This window comes from Hermetia illucens, chromosome 4, assembly GCF_905115235.1.
Source record: "Hermetia illucens chromosome 4, iHerIll2.2.curated.20191125, whole genome shotgun sequence".
NCBI lineage: Eukaryota > Metazoa > Arthropoda > Insecta > Diptera > Stratiomyidae > Hermetia > Hermetia illucens.
This window is the reverse complement of record NC_051852.1, coordinates 30,111,589-30,127,473: the sequence shown is the minus strand read 5'-3', so window position 1 is coordinate 30,127,473 and position 15,885 is coordinate 30,111,589. Positions and strand designations below refer to the sequence as shown.

Sequence of the window (15,885 nt, the reverse complement as noted above, 5' to 3'; positions counted from 1 at the left end):
CTCCGATCGTTTCTTTTCCGCGGTTCTACCTTCCTCCAAGCTTCCGCATCTGCCTTTGAAGGTTCGATCCCTTTTCTCGAGGTAGCCACTGCCATATTTTCACTGGCAGCTTCAGACGTACTTTTTATGAACTCCGCCTTTTTGGGAGTTGAGCCGTTTTTTCTTTTCAGGGTTTGCTGGCCTGTTGAGTCATTCAGCTTCTCGCGCAGCCTCTTCCTCGGTTTCTCCCTGTTTGTGTTTTGAACCGGCGTTACTTGAGTTGCCTGGTTCGACGGCCGGGGGCTCTCTGCTTATATTATTGATATTGTTATCCCCCATAATAGGTACAGCTATAAGTATTGTACCTAAGTCCTTCCCTTGACATCCTGGGACTCTCACACAGTCCAGTTCAAACTAATACATTGTGCATACGTGTTCGATGTTGTGGGGACTTCTAGACGGATTCTCTCACTAACCTACCACCGGCCACCACCACCAACGCCACTTTATCTTTAAAGTAAGTAGGATCGTCCAAGCCTAAATGCTTGGCACCTAGTGCTAATATTAGGTAAAATCCGGCATCCGCCGAAATTGTGATAACTAAAAATAAAATAAACCTCACCCCAATGGAAAATTTATTTTTGTAAACAAGCTGTACAGCACGACTAATACCTAAGTGTAAATCTAGTCCGTTAAATACTACATAATCCTTCCGAAATATAAAGCTAGTTTTTCTACTTTTAAAAATTTATTCGTAAACCCTCGGCCTCAGTCCCAGGTGAACTCCATTCTTTGATCTCAAAATAACATTCAATACTGTCTTAGGAGCAGGGCCCATCGGTAATAACTCATAGTAGCGCAGGAACTTCGTAATCAAACTTTTCATTTCCACCAATGCGAATTTCTGTCCAATACAATTTCTTGGCCCAGCACTGAACGGAATATACAAGTAAGGATTCGCCTTCTCCGTATTAACATGTCGTTCCGGAATAAACTTCTCAGGATCAGGGAAGATTTCCGGATTTTTCAACATTGTGAAAATTGGTATGACCACCTCAGAATTTGCAGGAATTGTTGATTTGCCTCCTAAAGGATAAATCGGGGTGTTGAACTGGGAGCACCTCTATTGACCCTATCATAACTCACCATTGATTTTTATGTTTTCCTCTAATCGTCGAGCGATAAGTGGTACTGGAGGGAATAATCTTAAGGACTCTTTGATGACCAGTTCCAAATATTTGAGTTCATTGAGCTCTCGAAAGCCCACAGAGGTTGTCTTATCGTCTCCTATAACCGCCCGAATTTCCTCAAATAATTTCCGCTGAACTTCTGGGTGACGAGAGATACAGAACAAAGTGAAGCCTATCGCACCGGTGGTGGTGTCGTGTCCTTCAAACATAAAGGTGTCGACTTCCTCGCGGATGTCATCATTGGTAAGTGGGCGACCGTCAACACTAGCTTGCAGAAGGACATCCAAAAATGCCATTTTGCGTTTTCGTCCCAAATCGTCGACTTCTAAAATCGGTAGAAGTTTAGATAGTATCTGGTAAAATAGATTGATGAACATTTATCTGACCTTCAAAATTATCGTTCATCTTTTTATCCAGCAAAGATCGACGGCGCTCTTCGATGATATTCTCAGTGAAATCATGCAACACCCTTTTAGCGTGTTCTTGTCGCGCGTACATCTCTGGTGCAGCCAGTTTAAAAATAAAGTCGTTTGTTAAATGGATTTTCACCAGTCTGGTCATGAGTATATCCGACATTCTGTAATCAAATCAAATTAGCAACAAATAAACCAATAAAAATAATTATCAAAATTGATAAACCAAAGTGCGCAAAAACTCACTCATGTACGGCTTTCGCATATTCGCAATCCGGATTTGTTTGGGCCTCTATTTTGGTTCCCATGGCAGTTTCTAAACCAGAAAGATTATCAGTGAATTGATAACGATTCCAAATTATAAATCAATAAAATCTAACCAGATACAATATCTAACGCCGCCAACGTCAGACGCGGCTGAATGTTGATTGGCATCCCATGGGCATGTTCCTTTAGCTTCTCCATTAAAATTGTTCCATGTTCGTCAAAGATTTCGGCAAACTCTTCAAGAATCTTAAAGTGGAAAGTGGGTGTAATGATCTTACGGCGCTGGAACCATTTCCTTCCGTTGCTTATCAAGAGGCCTCCGCCCAACCAGATATTGAGAATTTCGTAGAAGGAACTTTTACGGATGTACTTGGGGCTGCTCAGAAGGACCTCAACAAGCTCCAAATCAGACGATATGATCATCAGTTGGTTCAGGGCCCAGGTTTTAACTGTGGAACCATACTGGCTGAGCTGCTGGACCATGATATTGATAACATCTGGAAAAGGACACAAATTCAAACATTTTTTCAAAAACTCATTTATTTATGGACATGGAAGTGGAAATTTCCACGCCCATCGATTTTAGACAATATCCCTTTTAAACAACAACTGTTAATATTTTTTAGCTCACGGTAACCCAGTAAGTGCCTTCCCCTTGAACACCACCTTGTCGTGTTTTACAACTACACTAAGGGTACCCAAGAAACATGAAGACGGAAGCATTGGAAGCAATGGATTGTAACTCTCCAAGTGGTAAGGAGTCGCTGACTTGGAACCCATCTGCGATTTGGAGCAATCAAGTGACAGCTGAGGCATGGATTTTGGAAGCCTCATCAGAATTATGTTTCCCACGCAGAAATGTTTGGAAGTCATACTCTCCATTTCTGTAGAGAAGACGGTGACACTTCTGCCAATTCCTTCAAAATTATAGGAGAAGAAGGCTCGACAGACGGAAACTTCAGCCGCAAAGGAAAAGAGACTACAGGCTAAATCTTCCCTGCCAAAACCTTCTCTTCGGTCGGTGATGTGGACGCAATTGTTCTAATACCGGCATGTGGAAACAGATCCATGAAGCTGAATACCGGGAACCGATGACAACGGAATATACTAATAAGGACACAGACGAATCTCCATAAATCTTTTTGGTAGGAAAGTGGGCATTTTCCTTGGGAGGATATGCAACGATCTTTCACAATGAAGGGTATAGGCATTGTCTTTTATAGGAATCATCACCATCAACAACTGCGCATCAACCGGTATCTGGTCTCACTAAGGTTTGCCTTAGTGAGGAACTCCAGACATGCCGGTTTTGCGCCGAGGTCCACCAATTCGATATCCCTTAAAGCTGTCTGGCGTCCTGACCTATGCCATCGCTCCATCTCAAGCAGGGTCTGCCTCGTCTTCTTTTTCTACCATAGATATTGCCCTTATAAATTTCCGGGCAGGATCATCCTCACCCATACGAATTAGGGGACCCGCCCACCGCAACCTATTGAGCCAGATTTTATCCATAATCTGACGGTCGTGGTATCGTTCATAGATTTCATCGTTATGGAGGCTGCGGAATCGTCCATCCTCTTTTAGGGAACACAAATTCTTCTCTCGAACGCGGCGAAGAGTTCGCAATTTTTCTTGCTAAGAACTCAGGTCTCCGAAGAATAAATAAGGACTGGCAAGATCACTGTCTTTTACAGCAAGAGCTTGGTGACCCGTTTCGAATGAAACAGTTTTTGTTAGCTGAAATGAGCTCTGTTGGCAGCCAACAACCGTGTGTGGATTTCATCTTCATAGCTGTTATCGGTTGTGATTTACGACCCTAGATAAGAGAACTTTTCAACGGTGTCAAAGTTGTAGTCTCTTATTTTTATGGTTTTCGTTTGACAAATGCGAGTCGATGTTATTAGTTCTTTGGTTTTTGGCGCTGTCGTTGCCACTATGTACTTCGTCTTGCCCTCATTAATGTGCAGCCCAAGATCTCGTGCCAAAACCGCCTGCTCAATCTGGATGAAGGTAGACTGTACATCTCGAGTTGTTCGTAAACGTAGGCCAGTAGTTGAATGGACTTGAAGAGGATGGTGCCTCTTGTATTAACATCAGCATCACGGATCACTTTCCAGGGCCACGTTAAAGAGGACGCACGATATGGCATCTCCTTGTCTTAGACCGTTGTTGATGTTGAATGGTCTCGAGAGTGATGCTGCTGCTTTTATCTGGCCTCGCACATTGGTCATAGGCGGCCTTGAAGTCGATGAATAGGTGGTGAAACTCATGGCCATATTCCAGCAGATTTCTATCGCTTGCTGCGCAGAGAAAATCTGATCTGTGGTTGATTTGCCTGGAGTGAAGCCTCTTTTTTATGGGCCAGTGATGTTCTAGGCGTATGGCGTGTGGCAGCATTTGTCCGTCGTCTTCAGTTGGCGAGACCTCCTCCGATTATCTGCTTGTTGAGTAGTTAATCAAAATAGATTTCCCTCTTTGTCTCAGCAGGATGAACATCGAGGTATATAAGGCTTCATCCTGTTGACTAGCTGGTAAAACTTGCGCGCCCGGTGCGGTTGCTCCCTGTACTTTTCGAGTTCACAGACTTGTTGGTTCTCCCAAACTTCTTTTTCCGTTTGTGGAGTCGCGTCTCACTCGACGAAGTTCGTGCCTACTCGCGTTCTTTGGGAGTGCAGCATTGCCCGGTATGCAACATTCTTCCTTTCCGTTGCTAGCTTACATTCACCGTCGAACCAACCATTCCGACTTCTCTTGCGACTGGGACCAAGTATGTTTGCGGCCGTATCAATGATAATGGTCTTCAGTTGTTAATGCTTCATCTTCAGGATATCTGCTAGCTGCGGTTATTGCGGCATCCATTGCCACCTTATAGGTGTTACGGAGGGCTTTGTTGCGGATAGCTTCAGTATCCACAATCACCTGATTGTCAGAGGGGATTTTAGGGAGAGTTGTAACTCGAGCCCGGAGCACTATGCCAACGAGCTAGTGATCCGAGTCTATATTGGACCCCTTATATGTTCTCACATTCATCAAGGATGAGAGGTGGCGGTGTTCAATCAACACGTTATGAATTTAATTGAAAGTGGTCCCGTCTGGAGAGGCCCATATATGTTTGTGGACCATCCATTTCGAGTGATACTGTTAACTGAATAATCCGCAGTCCCTTATCATTGGTATCCTTATGTAAGCTATGGCAACCGACGTATCGCCTAAATACGTGCTCCGTTCCTACTTAACCGTTAAAATCTCCAAGTATGATTTTAATATCATACCTGGGACAGGCTTCAAGGGTCCGCTCAACTGGCTCGCATAAGGTTCTCCTACTCTGCAGTCTCCTGTGTGTGCCTGTGTATAGCCTCCTCCAACCTGGAGGATCGGTTGGGCTAACTTGTCCCGTTTTTAGGCGCAGAAGACTCGCCTTCATCCTTCTTCATCTACAGTTTTTCATGAAAAAAAAAAGCTCGCAGCCATCACCACGTGGAAGTGGAAACAGGGTTTGGTAGTAGAGCTGTTGATATGTGTTCTGCAGGCATTTCCCAGGTTTTGTGCTGCATCGTGGGTACCAATCCACCTTTCGCCCTGAGGCCTATACTACCCTTTCACCGCCGGAATCGATCATCACTTGATAATCTGCACACTGCCTCGGAGAGTTTTCTCCCCCAAGTCTAACACATACCGCTTTCGAAATGCGGATGTAGTCAGACACCGAGGGAAATACTTTGTATGTCGGACCGGCGCAAAAGAATAATTATGAGCATTGGACACCATCAAAAGTGCTCTCCTTTCTGATCCTACTCAAGCTGTCGGCCATATTCATGGAACATAGAAGGGCTCGACAGTGAACATAAGGTATGTCTGGAGTGCTCTATACAGGAAGAGCATTTCAATTGATGGCACAAAATGTCAAATATCATGTTTTGCATCAATATCAAATCTCCAACAAATTTTACATCCAAAACGGAGACCACCAGGACTGCATTTTGTCACGGGAGGCGTTTCTACTTGTGGTCAATGATGTTCTTCATGCCACCCAAACAGGACGAACTAGACGGTTTGAATGAACCACGGCAAAGTTCGTCAAATATCTCAAATGATATTTGCCTATTCTCAAACCGAATTATGCACTTTAGCCCAGACACCATGAACCTAGGAAGACTTCAAGAAGGCCGCAGAGGAACATACTGCGGAAGAAAGTGAAGGGGCGGTAATATCCAGAGAAATAAGACGAAAAAAAGCAGAAGCTTCGACAGAATATGGGGTTAGACTGGTAACCCTGGTGAGGACCATTGTGGATGCAGCAAACTTGTCTCTCAGCGGTAATGCGCGAAAGAAACATAAAACCAGCATATCTGTGGTGGGCAACGCTTTCTTGTGTCCCATGTGGAACAGTGTGCCCGAAGATGATCAAATCAACGGACACGAAGATGATAAAGAAGAGGACGTATGCACAACCTGCAACCTCATTTCTGACCGCTGTCATGGAAGTTTCCTCCAAAGATGGCAAAATGTCAGAGAAAACAATGAAGGAGCTCGGAAAAAAGCCAAAGGAAGCCAAGGTTTTCGCGATTGGCTCCTCCATTTGGAATGCACTGATGAGGCTGCCTTAAAGTGGCTACCGCCGGTAATTTCAGCTTTGAGGTCTGGCGAGCTGTGCAATACAGAACAAATCGAATACTGAACACCTGGAAGGAAGACTGACGACATCATTCGCATGATGATTGAACCGAGTCCATGCCTGGGACTTCGGACACTGGAGGTTAAAGTTCATGAATGCCAGGAAAGACCAATCAACAAGTGTGGAGGGCTTCAGCTTGGTATTCGAACTGGGCCAACGAAGTCAGAGAGTCGACATATGATGCTTCACTTTTTCCTCGATAGATTCAAATTCAATCATATCAGAAAACTGTAGAGCATCATCTTCATTTTGAGAGCGAAGAATAATGATGACCTTCAACTCGCATAAAATGGATCAAATTGTAGCGTTTTCGGTGCGCTTCCCGGCAATGGAGCTGTGCGCGGAGGATAGTGTACATAATGGCGGAACCCCCGTATGAGAGCTTGCACTGACGAAGCGACTACAGAATAAATCCTATTTGGTAGTAACGTCTCCTACACCATTTACGGAGCAAGCGGAAGAAAGGGAAACCAGAGGCATGAGAAGCTTATGTCGAAAACATAAAGGTTGGCCAAATTAACCTGCAGTATGCCAAGGCATCCTCCTATCTGTTGCCAGGGGGATAGCAAGCTGTAGTGAATAGCATATCATCGGGTAACAGAAATTCTGGGATATAGGTGTATACGAATCTAGGATATTCAGCAGAATACATTTAAACCTTTTTTTGGAAAGCATCAGCAACGACTGAAGAAGAAGTGAAAAACTGAAAAGATCCTCCCAAATTTCATCAACCATAAGCCATACCTAGTTATTGACTTCATAAGCCTTAAAATTGGGAACGGGACACCGAAGTCCCATCCATCTTCTGTGCGCCACCCCCGAAGCGAAAAGAAATTCGTGAAAAAATCGAAAATGTCAGCTGAAGGCCGGACACTTGGCCGGCACTTGGCTTGATGGCAAAACAAGGAAAAAAATAAATGTAAAAAACGATGTGGAAAACCAAGAATACTGTAGCGGTGAATGTTACCAAAGGCACATAAGAAGGAAGAATGAACTCAGATTTGCAGAGGAGCTACGACTGAAGGACCAAGCCCATAACTTGACGAGAATAGAAAGACAATAAAAGGGGATCTACTTCTCGAACAAAAATAGGCAAAAGTAAATCTGGAGACCTCGAGAAAAGGATCCTTTCTTCCTTAAGTGACGTAACACTCATGAAGATAAACAGAAACCTTGCAACTTTTGACCTCAGATAATTGGACGAAATCTGCAAGCGGCGGAGATCGCGTGTTAACTGACTAAAAGTTCTCGACCGGACGATTCATCGTCCTCTTCCCACCTGCACCGTTCGAACTTGTCAAACAATCTTTCTATCAGGGTATTGCTGTCTCTGGCGGCAGTGGTGCTGAACGCACTATTACTCGATAAATTAACTATCGCCGAAAGCCGAAGAGAAAGTGCTTATCAAGAAATGCGCGGCAGTTGTGAAACGTATGCGGCTTGCAATGTTCCTCCAGAAAAACGTCAGCAGATACGTAAAAAACGGGCAGATGGAGCTGGATTGTATTTCGTACTACAGGCAGACATGGAGAGCCAAAGAAGATGCGCGAAAAGTGAAAGCAATCGAAGAGACTTCACCCAGTTAGTGTCAAGGGCTCAGAAAACGGGGCGCTCCCTGCCTAAGATTAAGGAGTGGGGAGACGAAAAAGGATTAGACTACTAGCTTTGCTTGTGAAGCCTACGAAAGGCAAGACCTTTGGGCAAGTCTTCAGCGAAATCCGTCATAGGATCAAGCCCGAAGATAGCGGAGCAGAAGTGTCTGTCATTCAGAAAACGAAGAGTTTTGACATCACCGTCGAATTTAGCACGAAGACAACAAATAAAGGCACGTTCTGTGAAGCGGTCAAGAGGAGGAGAGGGGGCGAGAAAGCTTTGGTTTCTAATCTAGAACCCACATGCGCTCTAAAAATCCGACATCTTGACTGGCTTACAGAAAAGAACGAAGTGGAAGAGGCCATCAAGCGAAAACATCCGGAGATAACCAATGACCGGATTGGTATCACTTCTTCGAACTCTCAAGGCCAAAAACTTGCTGTAGTTGAAGTTGCCGAACAATACGCGAGGAAACTTCTTAACAGCGGGAAAATCATAATCGCTTGGCCCGAATTCGGGCCGCACCCACCAAATATAACATATGCTTAAATTATGGACACACGCTGCAACCTGCCGAGAAGCTGACAGGAAGGCAATGCTACAACTGCGACCAGGGCAACATATCACAAAGGCGTCATAAAGCGAATACCTGAAGAGGAGAATTGTGTTTTATGCAGGAATCGAGGCGCGACTGATGGGAGCGCTGTGCACACTACGGGCTCGGGGCGAAACAAGGACTCAATTTCATGGCACCCCGACGTATTAAGTGCCACTGCCATCTGGTCTCCCCCCACCTTAAGGTTCTTTCCAAAGGCCGAGGGCATGGCTTTGTCTAGATTCGCTGTTAAAAGGTAAGATTATTCAGTGTCTAACAACGAATGAGACAATGCTCTAAAAGATACTATTTCGAAGGAGGTGGAAGATCCTGTTGTTCAATGTCAGGGCACTTGAATGAGCCATGTCTCACCCGACTCCAGAGGGAAACGAAATAGCAGCGAGGACAGGACTCGTAATTTTAAACACCGGATCCAAACGTCCTGGCGCCCAGTCCGCGCGGGAAGAATTCCTTACGTAACCTCAAAATCACTCGTGTCACTGGTGAACAGGTACCGAGTTGTGGAAAACAAGTGAATCAATACATCGCGTCCGAAGTGGTTGACGTAACCTTTCGGTGTGCACCGCCCCGAAACTCTTTCTAAGGGTGAAATTTCGCGAGGGTGAAATCGGAGAGATTTTTCGATGCTCTTAGAACAGGTGGGCCACGTTGGAGGGCATTCGTGAGGGTGGTAGCACTGTCGTAAATTCAATTAACCTGATGCCGACAGTCTGCGGAGCTTCCATGCCCACGAAAGCATCAAAACGTGACAACCCTTCTATGCATGGTGGACGGCAGAAATTGTCCCGTTCCGGAAGGAGGACCACAAACTCTGCGTTTACACGGCCAAGAGCAGGGCTGTACCATTATAACAGAGTAGAGATCAGCCAAAAGGAGATTCTTTAGCACAATGAAAAGAAACAAAGCTCACTACTGGCAAAACTTGGACGACGAGGTGAATGGGGACTTGTGGGGACTCAGTTACAAACTGGTAACCCGAAAAATCGGGGCTCTGCCGAAACTCTGTTCACTTAAGGCCGAGTCGATAAGCCGTATTGTACGCGCATTATTCCCTACATATCCCGTACAGGTTGATGACAACAGCGTGAACGGCGCCAGACTGCCCGCTTCTCTATAAAAAAGTTGGGAAAGGCAGTCAATGAGAAACAAGAAAGCACCAAGACCCGATCGTATCCCGGAAGAGGTATACAAAATAGTGCTCCAACCTATTACTCGGCGAATTCAACGCTTACCTGAAAGAGACGGTTTCCTTCCTAATGGAAGGTGGCGAAGAATGCACTGATCAGCAAAGAGAAAGGCGACCCTGGGCTGCCGTCTGCATTTTGACCACTTTGTATGTTTGACACGGCCAGGAAAGTGCACGTAAAACTCATCAGAAGTAGAATTGCTAAAGTGATACGTGCTGCCAGGACTTATCCCCATGGCAGTTCGGTTTTAGAGCAGGGAAACCCGCAGTGGATTCTGTCATGCAAGTCGTGAATGAGGTCCATCGAGCTGAGGCACACAGTCGCCGAGCTCGACGGATGGAGAAAGACCTTCTAGGTACACTAGACAATAATTTCCACGTGTTGAGCTACCTTTTACCGATATTAATTATCTGAGAAACCTCTCCCTGCTCTATGATACGCTAGGGGAGTGGAGAAGTTCAGAGGAGGATTTAGATCTCGTTAGGGGTAGTGCAGGTATCACCCCTAGGGTCGGACACTTCCTACGATAATCCACATGCCAAAAGAGTCGTACCTCGTCGGTTATGTGGCATATTGATGCGGCAGGTAAGCGCATGGATGACAGCTTATGGTTTCAACGTTGTACTAGAAAAGCATGGAGGTTTTCAGCCTTACCTGCACAAGATTGGGAAGGCACAATTTCCTGATTGTGTGTTTAGAAATGGGATTATGGACAACACCGATTTTCCTGCGGGAGGTAGGATAGAACAGATAAGAGATAGATAAGAACAGATGAACTTTCTCCAGACGATATCGTCGTGGAGATGCTGAGGAGCGCTGACAGGTGGTGCCGTGTTGCGCATTATGTTCAGGTTTTTATCCATGCAAAGAAGATAGAGCTCAACCGGTGCCAGGACCGAATGGGAAGGGGTTTCTTTAACTAACAGCTTGCTTCCTCCACCACCTTTCCGTTGGCGGAAGGAATTCCCTGATTTGTAGTAGTAAATGAAATGTAATGTAACAAACGGTTCCAGGTTAGCTCTCTGACGATGGGGCGATGTTCAGTTAGCAGTCCGACGGTGTACCGTGGCGAGAGTGCAGCACTCTGTAAAAAAACTCTAACCCAGACGACAGCAGTGCCAGATACATCGGCATACCGCCATGGTATACTCCTATCTCGGTACTACTTGCTGTAGAACAATATTTCAGCGCTTCTTTCTTGGGCAATCTACCGCATCGGACTTTGAACAATTACACTCGTATGCAGTATGTGCATCCTGGTCTTTGAATCCTTACTTCTTTGAAGACCTGGAACCGCCAAAAACCGGGAGCATAAGCAACACCTTCTTTCCGCCCGGGTTCACCGCACTTGTAACACAAAGTGCTTCTGTCATGCCCTTTTGCAAACTCCAGCTATATGCATAGGCCCAGCACTTGAAGCAGCACTTGAAGTCAAGCTTTTCAGAAAACCCGCGTATTTGTTTGACGTTCAAATTGTATCTCATATCACGCATATGCACTCACTTATTTATAAATAATTCAGGATCAAGTTCATCAGATAATGAAATCATATCTTTCTGACTTGATAAGATTTATTACTAGATTAGAAATGAATGAGCGAACACAGTAGTACAGGTTCAGATATAGATGCGTTCTCTGCTACTCAAGATTAGGACAATAAAAGAAAGTTAAGCAAAAAGAAAATGGGAATGATTAGATTTCTATGCAAGCGAACCAACGTTCACCTTTCAATACAATACTTACCCTCGGTATTTTTCTGCTTAAATTTGAATATGTTGCCCAGAACAGGGTAAACTCTTGGTCCTGGAATATTGGCTGTAAGCCTATAACGTGTCCGTTTCTTAACATAATCCCACACAATAAGGATTGAAAGAATGACTAACGCAGCGGTCAGCAGCATTGTAGAACTGAAAAAAAAAATTATAAAACTAATTAATCACATCCATAAGACCTAAGGGGATGATCATGAAGCATAAAAGTCAGATCTGCAGATAGTTTAAGGGCCTGACAATAGTGAGCCCTATTTTTAAAGATAGACCGTAGTTGCAGGCACCATGTCTACGTAGGTCCATTGCACTATCGCCTATCACTAACTCTCGATAGAGGCCGGGAATCGAACCCGAGGAACGTGATCTAGATCACGAAGTTGACACCCTGACTATCGCACTGTCATAGTACGCCCGCAAGACGCCACAGTTATCTCGAACATCTTGGCCAACGTCCTCTACGCCGAGATTCACTGCAATTTGGTACTCGAAGGCATTGTCATTAGGATGCATCCAAGGTCGTTTGTGGAAAATTATAGTCCCAAAATTGCTCCCTAGTCCAATCGTCCACTTTCACTTTTCTCCATCCTCAGATCACAAACGGTTAATCCATTCAAAATGCTGATTCGTAGATTTCCGGTAGTCCATTATCAGGAAATTTGAATATACAAAATGTGCAACTACACCAAGAGACACTCACTCACCCCCACTACTCAAACACTTTCAAGTAATCCCAAGTGGCACTCCTAACAACTCTAACTTGATACTAACTTCCAGATTCACTTTCTTGGGGTATTTATCGCATTTAGATTTATCTGGCTTGGTAGCATTTACCAAAAAAACATTTAGCGATAACGCATAGGCAATTAGATGGAATTGCCTACGAACGTGCATATCTTGAAGGAAACAAACTAAATTGAGTGAAACTAACGAGTACAGAGCAACTTAACCATTGATGAAATTTGATCCCAGTTCATTCAGACCTAGATTAGGAGATTCAGCCGCGGACAGAAAAGCGGTAGAAACTCGAGGTTGATTTGCGGTTCCTGGTGCGATTTTTTTGTGATAAGGTTGCGTTTGCTGCAGGTGTTCAATTCTCCATTGCCATTGGTTCTTATCGTTGCAACTTGATCTTAGGATTACATGATAACCTTCTAGAATAGAGAAAAAACCCTACAAGAATAATCTACTTAGATCTTATCTAATATACTAAATGCTTCTAAGGACATCGAATTGGTGCTCCTCAGGACAAAACGTACATATTTTGTGTCCCTTCCTGAGACAAATTCAGACCTGACACCGGTAGTCGCTCCGTAGATGATTATGAATAAATAACTGGCAAAATATCCAGAGTAGATTGTCCTCAAAATGACCACGTTATGCGAAAACCATCAGTGCATAGGAAAGGATATATTTAGGATGGCCGATGGTTTGTTTGGTGGAGCGAAAACGTCTTACCCACAGTGCACTTCGTCGATAAAAATGGCTATGGAAAGGACACCCAGAACAAGAAACTAATATGGGGGTAAAAGGGAGATTAAAACTTTGTAATGAACTTAAGGAAAATAGGAGGATCAGACGATCATCCTAAGTGGTCGAGAACGACCTAGAGGGAAGAGCTATCCCAGAAACCTAAAAAGTTGGCGAAATTGACCGTGAAGGTCCGCCCACAAAGACTGAAGCTCCATCAAAGTGCTCGGTCGATACGTTGTTGCACGCGTCTGTGCTAGCCAGGCTCGGGAATGTGTGGGGGGGGGGGGGGGGTCCTTTGAGCGCTTTGATCCCTCACATGTCATTAATACAAAATTAACGTGTCTATACCGATGCGTGGGTCAAAATAAACAACAAACGAAGGAATTCACGACGGCCTAACGAAAAAAAACCAGAACGCGAGCTAAAACTGGAAAATAAAAAACAAATCGGGAAACCGGAAGCTTGACGCTTCAGGTATAAAAGGTTTTGTGAAGAGCATAACGCAGTCCTCTATTGGCTGATAGCATTGGCTCGAGATATTTAAATCGCTCAGTGGCAATGGCAGTAACCTGCCCAAAACTGAGCGATTTAAATATTTCGGGTCAATGCTATCAGCCAATGGAGAACTGCGTTTTGAAATTTCTTCATGCATTAACGCAATCTGGATGAAGTGGCATTCCACAATTGGTGTTCATTGTGATCGACGTATCAGCGCACGTCACAAATCTAAAATTTACTATAATGTCGTCCGTCTGCCGCTCTCTATAGTTCTGAGTGTTGGCTGACTATAAAAGACAATGAACGGCGTCTTGCGGTAATGGAGACGAAGATGCTGCATTGAACTGGTGGCGGGACACGTTTTGATCCCGTCCGAAATGAGGATATCCGCGACCGATATGGAGTGCACTGATCGTGAAAAAACTGGGTGTAAGGCATTTTCGATGGTATGGTCACGTAATCCGCGCTAACGGGAATTCACTTACCAATATTGGTCTGAACATCGAAGTCAATGGTAAGCAACCAAAAAGCCGGCCGAAATAACGGTGGCTTTATGCGCTGGATGGGGATTTAAAAGCCTCTAGATTACATGAAGATCAGGCATTCGATAGAGCCAAATGGCAAAACCGATCACGACGAGCCGACCCCGCTTGTGAACAGGACAAAGGCTGAAGGAAAAGAAGAAAATCACTTACGAGAACACCCGTTGCAAAGACACGAACAAATTTTCACAGAGTGGGCCTTCTTCGGCTCACAGTTTGGTGACTATGTACACCTGGTCGTAGAACGTCGCAGAAACCAACTCTGGACCCACTTAAGAGAAGCTTGACAATTCTACGATCTCCCTCAAAGCCAACTTTAGTGTTGACTCACGAATTAATTTTCACCAAGTCAGCTTGATATCTATACGTGCATAAAGGTTGCTGGGTGGGCTAGAACTGGTAGAATTAAACGAGTCCATAATAGGAAATTTATTGGGGGCGTGAAATTTCCTTTTTCTTAGCTTTTGAGCATCGGAATGCTTCTGATTTTTTTGTGCAGGTGGAAGGTCTGGGTGCAATCTCGAGGCTTTCAAATCCCCATCTAGCGTATCAAGCCACCGTTGTTTAGGTCTGCCTTTTGGTCGTTTACCATCGACTTCGATGTTCAGACCAATATTGGCAAGTGAATTCTCGTTTTCACGAATTGCGTGACCATACCATCGAAGACGCTTCTCTCGCAACTTTTCCACGATCGCGGATATCCTCATTTCGGATGTGATCTAAACGTGTGACACCACTAGTCCAACGTAGCATCTCCGTCTCCATTACCGCAAGACGCCGTTCATTGTCTTTTATGGTCGGCCAACACTCAGAGCCATAGAGAGCGGCTGGACGGACGACATTGCGGTAGATTTTAGATTTGAGACGTTCGTTGATACGTCGATCACAAAGAACACTAGTTGTAGAACGCCACTTCATCCAGGTTGCGTTAATGCGTAAAGCAATTTCATAACACAGTTCTCCATTGGCTGATAGCGTTGACACGAGGTATTTAAATCGCTCAGTTCTGGGCAGATCACTGCCGCTGACAATGATTGTGCCTGGTTCATGGGGATCGGTCGTCAAAAATTCAGTTTTGTTTAGATTCAATCTGAGACCGTGTTTCATAAGGCGATCATTCCATTTTTGAACAAATTGCGCGAGATCGTTTTTGCAGTCAGATGCTAGGAAAACATCATTTGCATAAAGCAGTGTGTATGGCGCTGGACGTTAGATATCCCGTGTGACGGTGTCCATAACAAGAACAAAGAGGAATGGTGAGAGGGCGCTTCCTTGGCCAACAGAAACACGAAGCGGTTTTGATACACCCGCCATACTTCGAACTTTACTTTTCGGATCGTGGTAGAGCAATTGAACCCAGCGCACGAGTTCTTCTGGCACGAAGTGTTGTCGTAGAGCATACCAGATGAGTTCGTGTGGTACACGGTCAAACGCTTTCTCTAGATCCAGAAAGGCAACGTAAAGAGGGCGATGCTTCTCACGGTGTTTCTCCATGAGTAACCGCGCAGCATGTATTGCTTGATTCACGTTTATTTCAACGATTTCGCGAATACGGTTGTCAAGAATGCGTTCAAAAATCTTCATGGTATGGGAAACTAACCGGATCGGACGGTAATTTAAACATTCTACTGGATTACCTTTCTTTTTCCATATTGGAGCAGTGGTACTTTCTTGCCAATCAGATGG

General features: G+C 44.7%; 1 protein-coding gene across 1 annotated transcript; it reads right to left on the bottom strand.

Annotated features, from left to right (window-relative positions):
• Positions 1-593: 593 nt before the first annotated feature.
• LOC119655910 (cytochrome P450 4d2-like) lies at positions 594-12,515 on the bottom strand. The gene is made up of 7 exons (XM_038062072.1): positions 12,391-12,515; positions 11,664-11,827; positions 1,963-2,346; positions 1,829-1,898; positions 1,556-1,746; positions 1,126-1,494; positions 594-1,065 (listed from the first exon to the last, which is right to left on the bottom strand). The coding sequence occupies exons 2-7, from the start codon at positions 11,818-11,820 to the stop codon at positions 728-730; spliced, it is 1,509 nt and encodes a 502-aa protein (XP_037918000.1). The 5' UTR covers positions 11,821-11,827; positions 12,391-12,515; the 3' UTR covers positions 594-727.
• Positions 12,516-15,885: the final 3,370 nt, after the last annotated feature.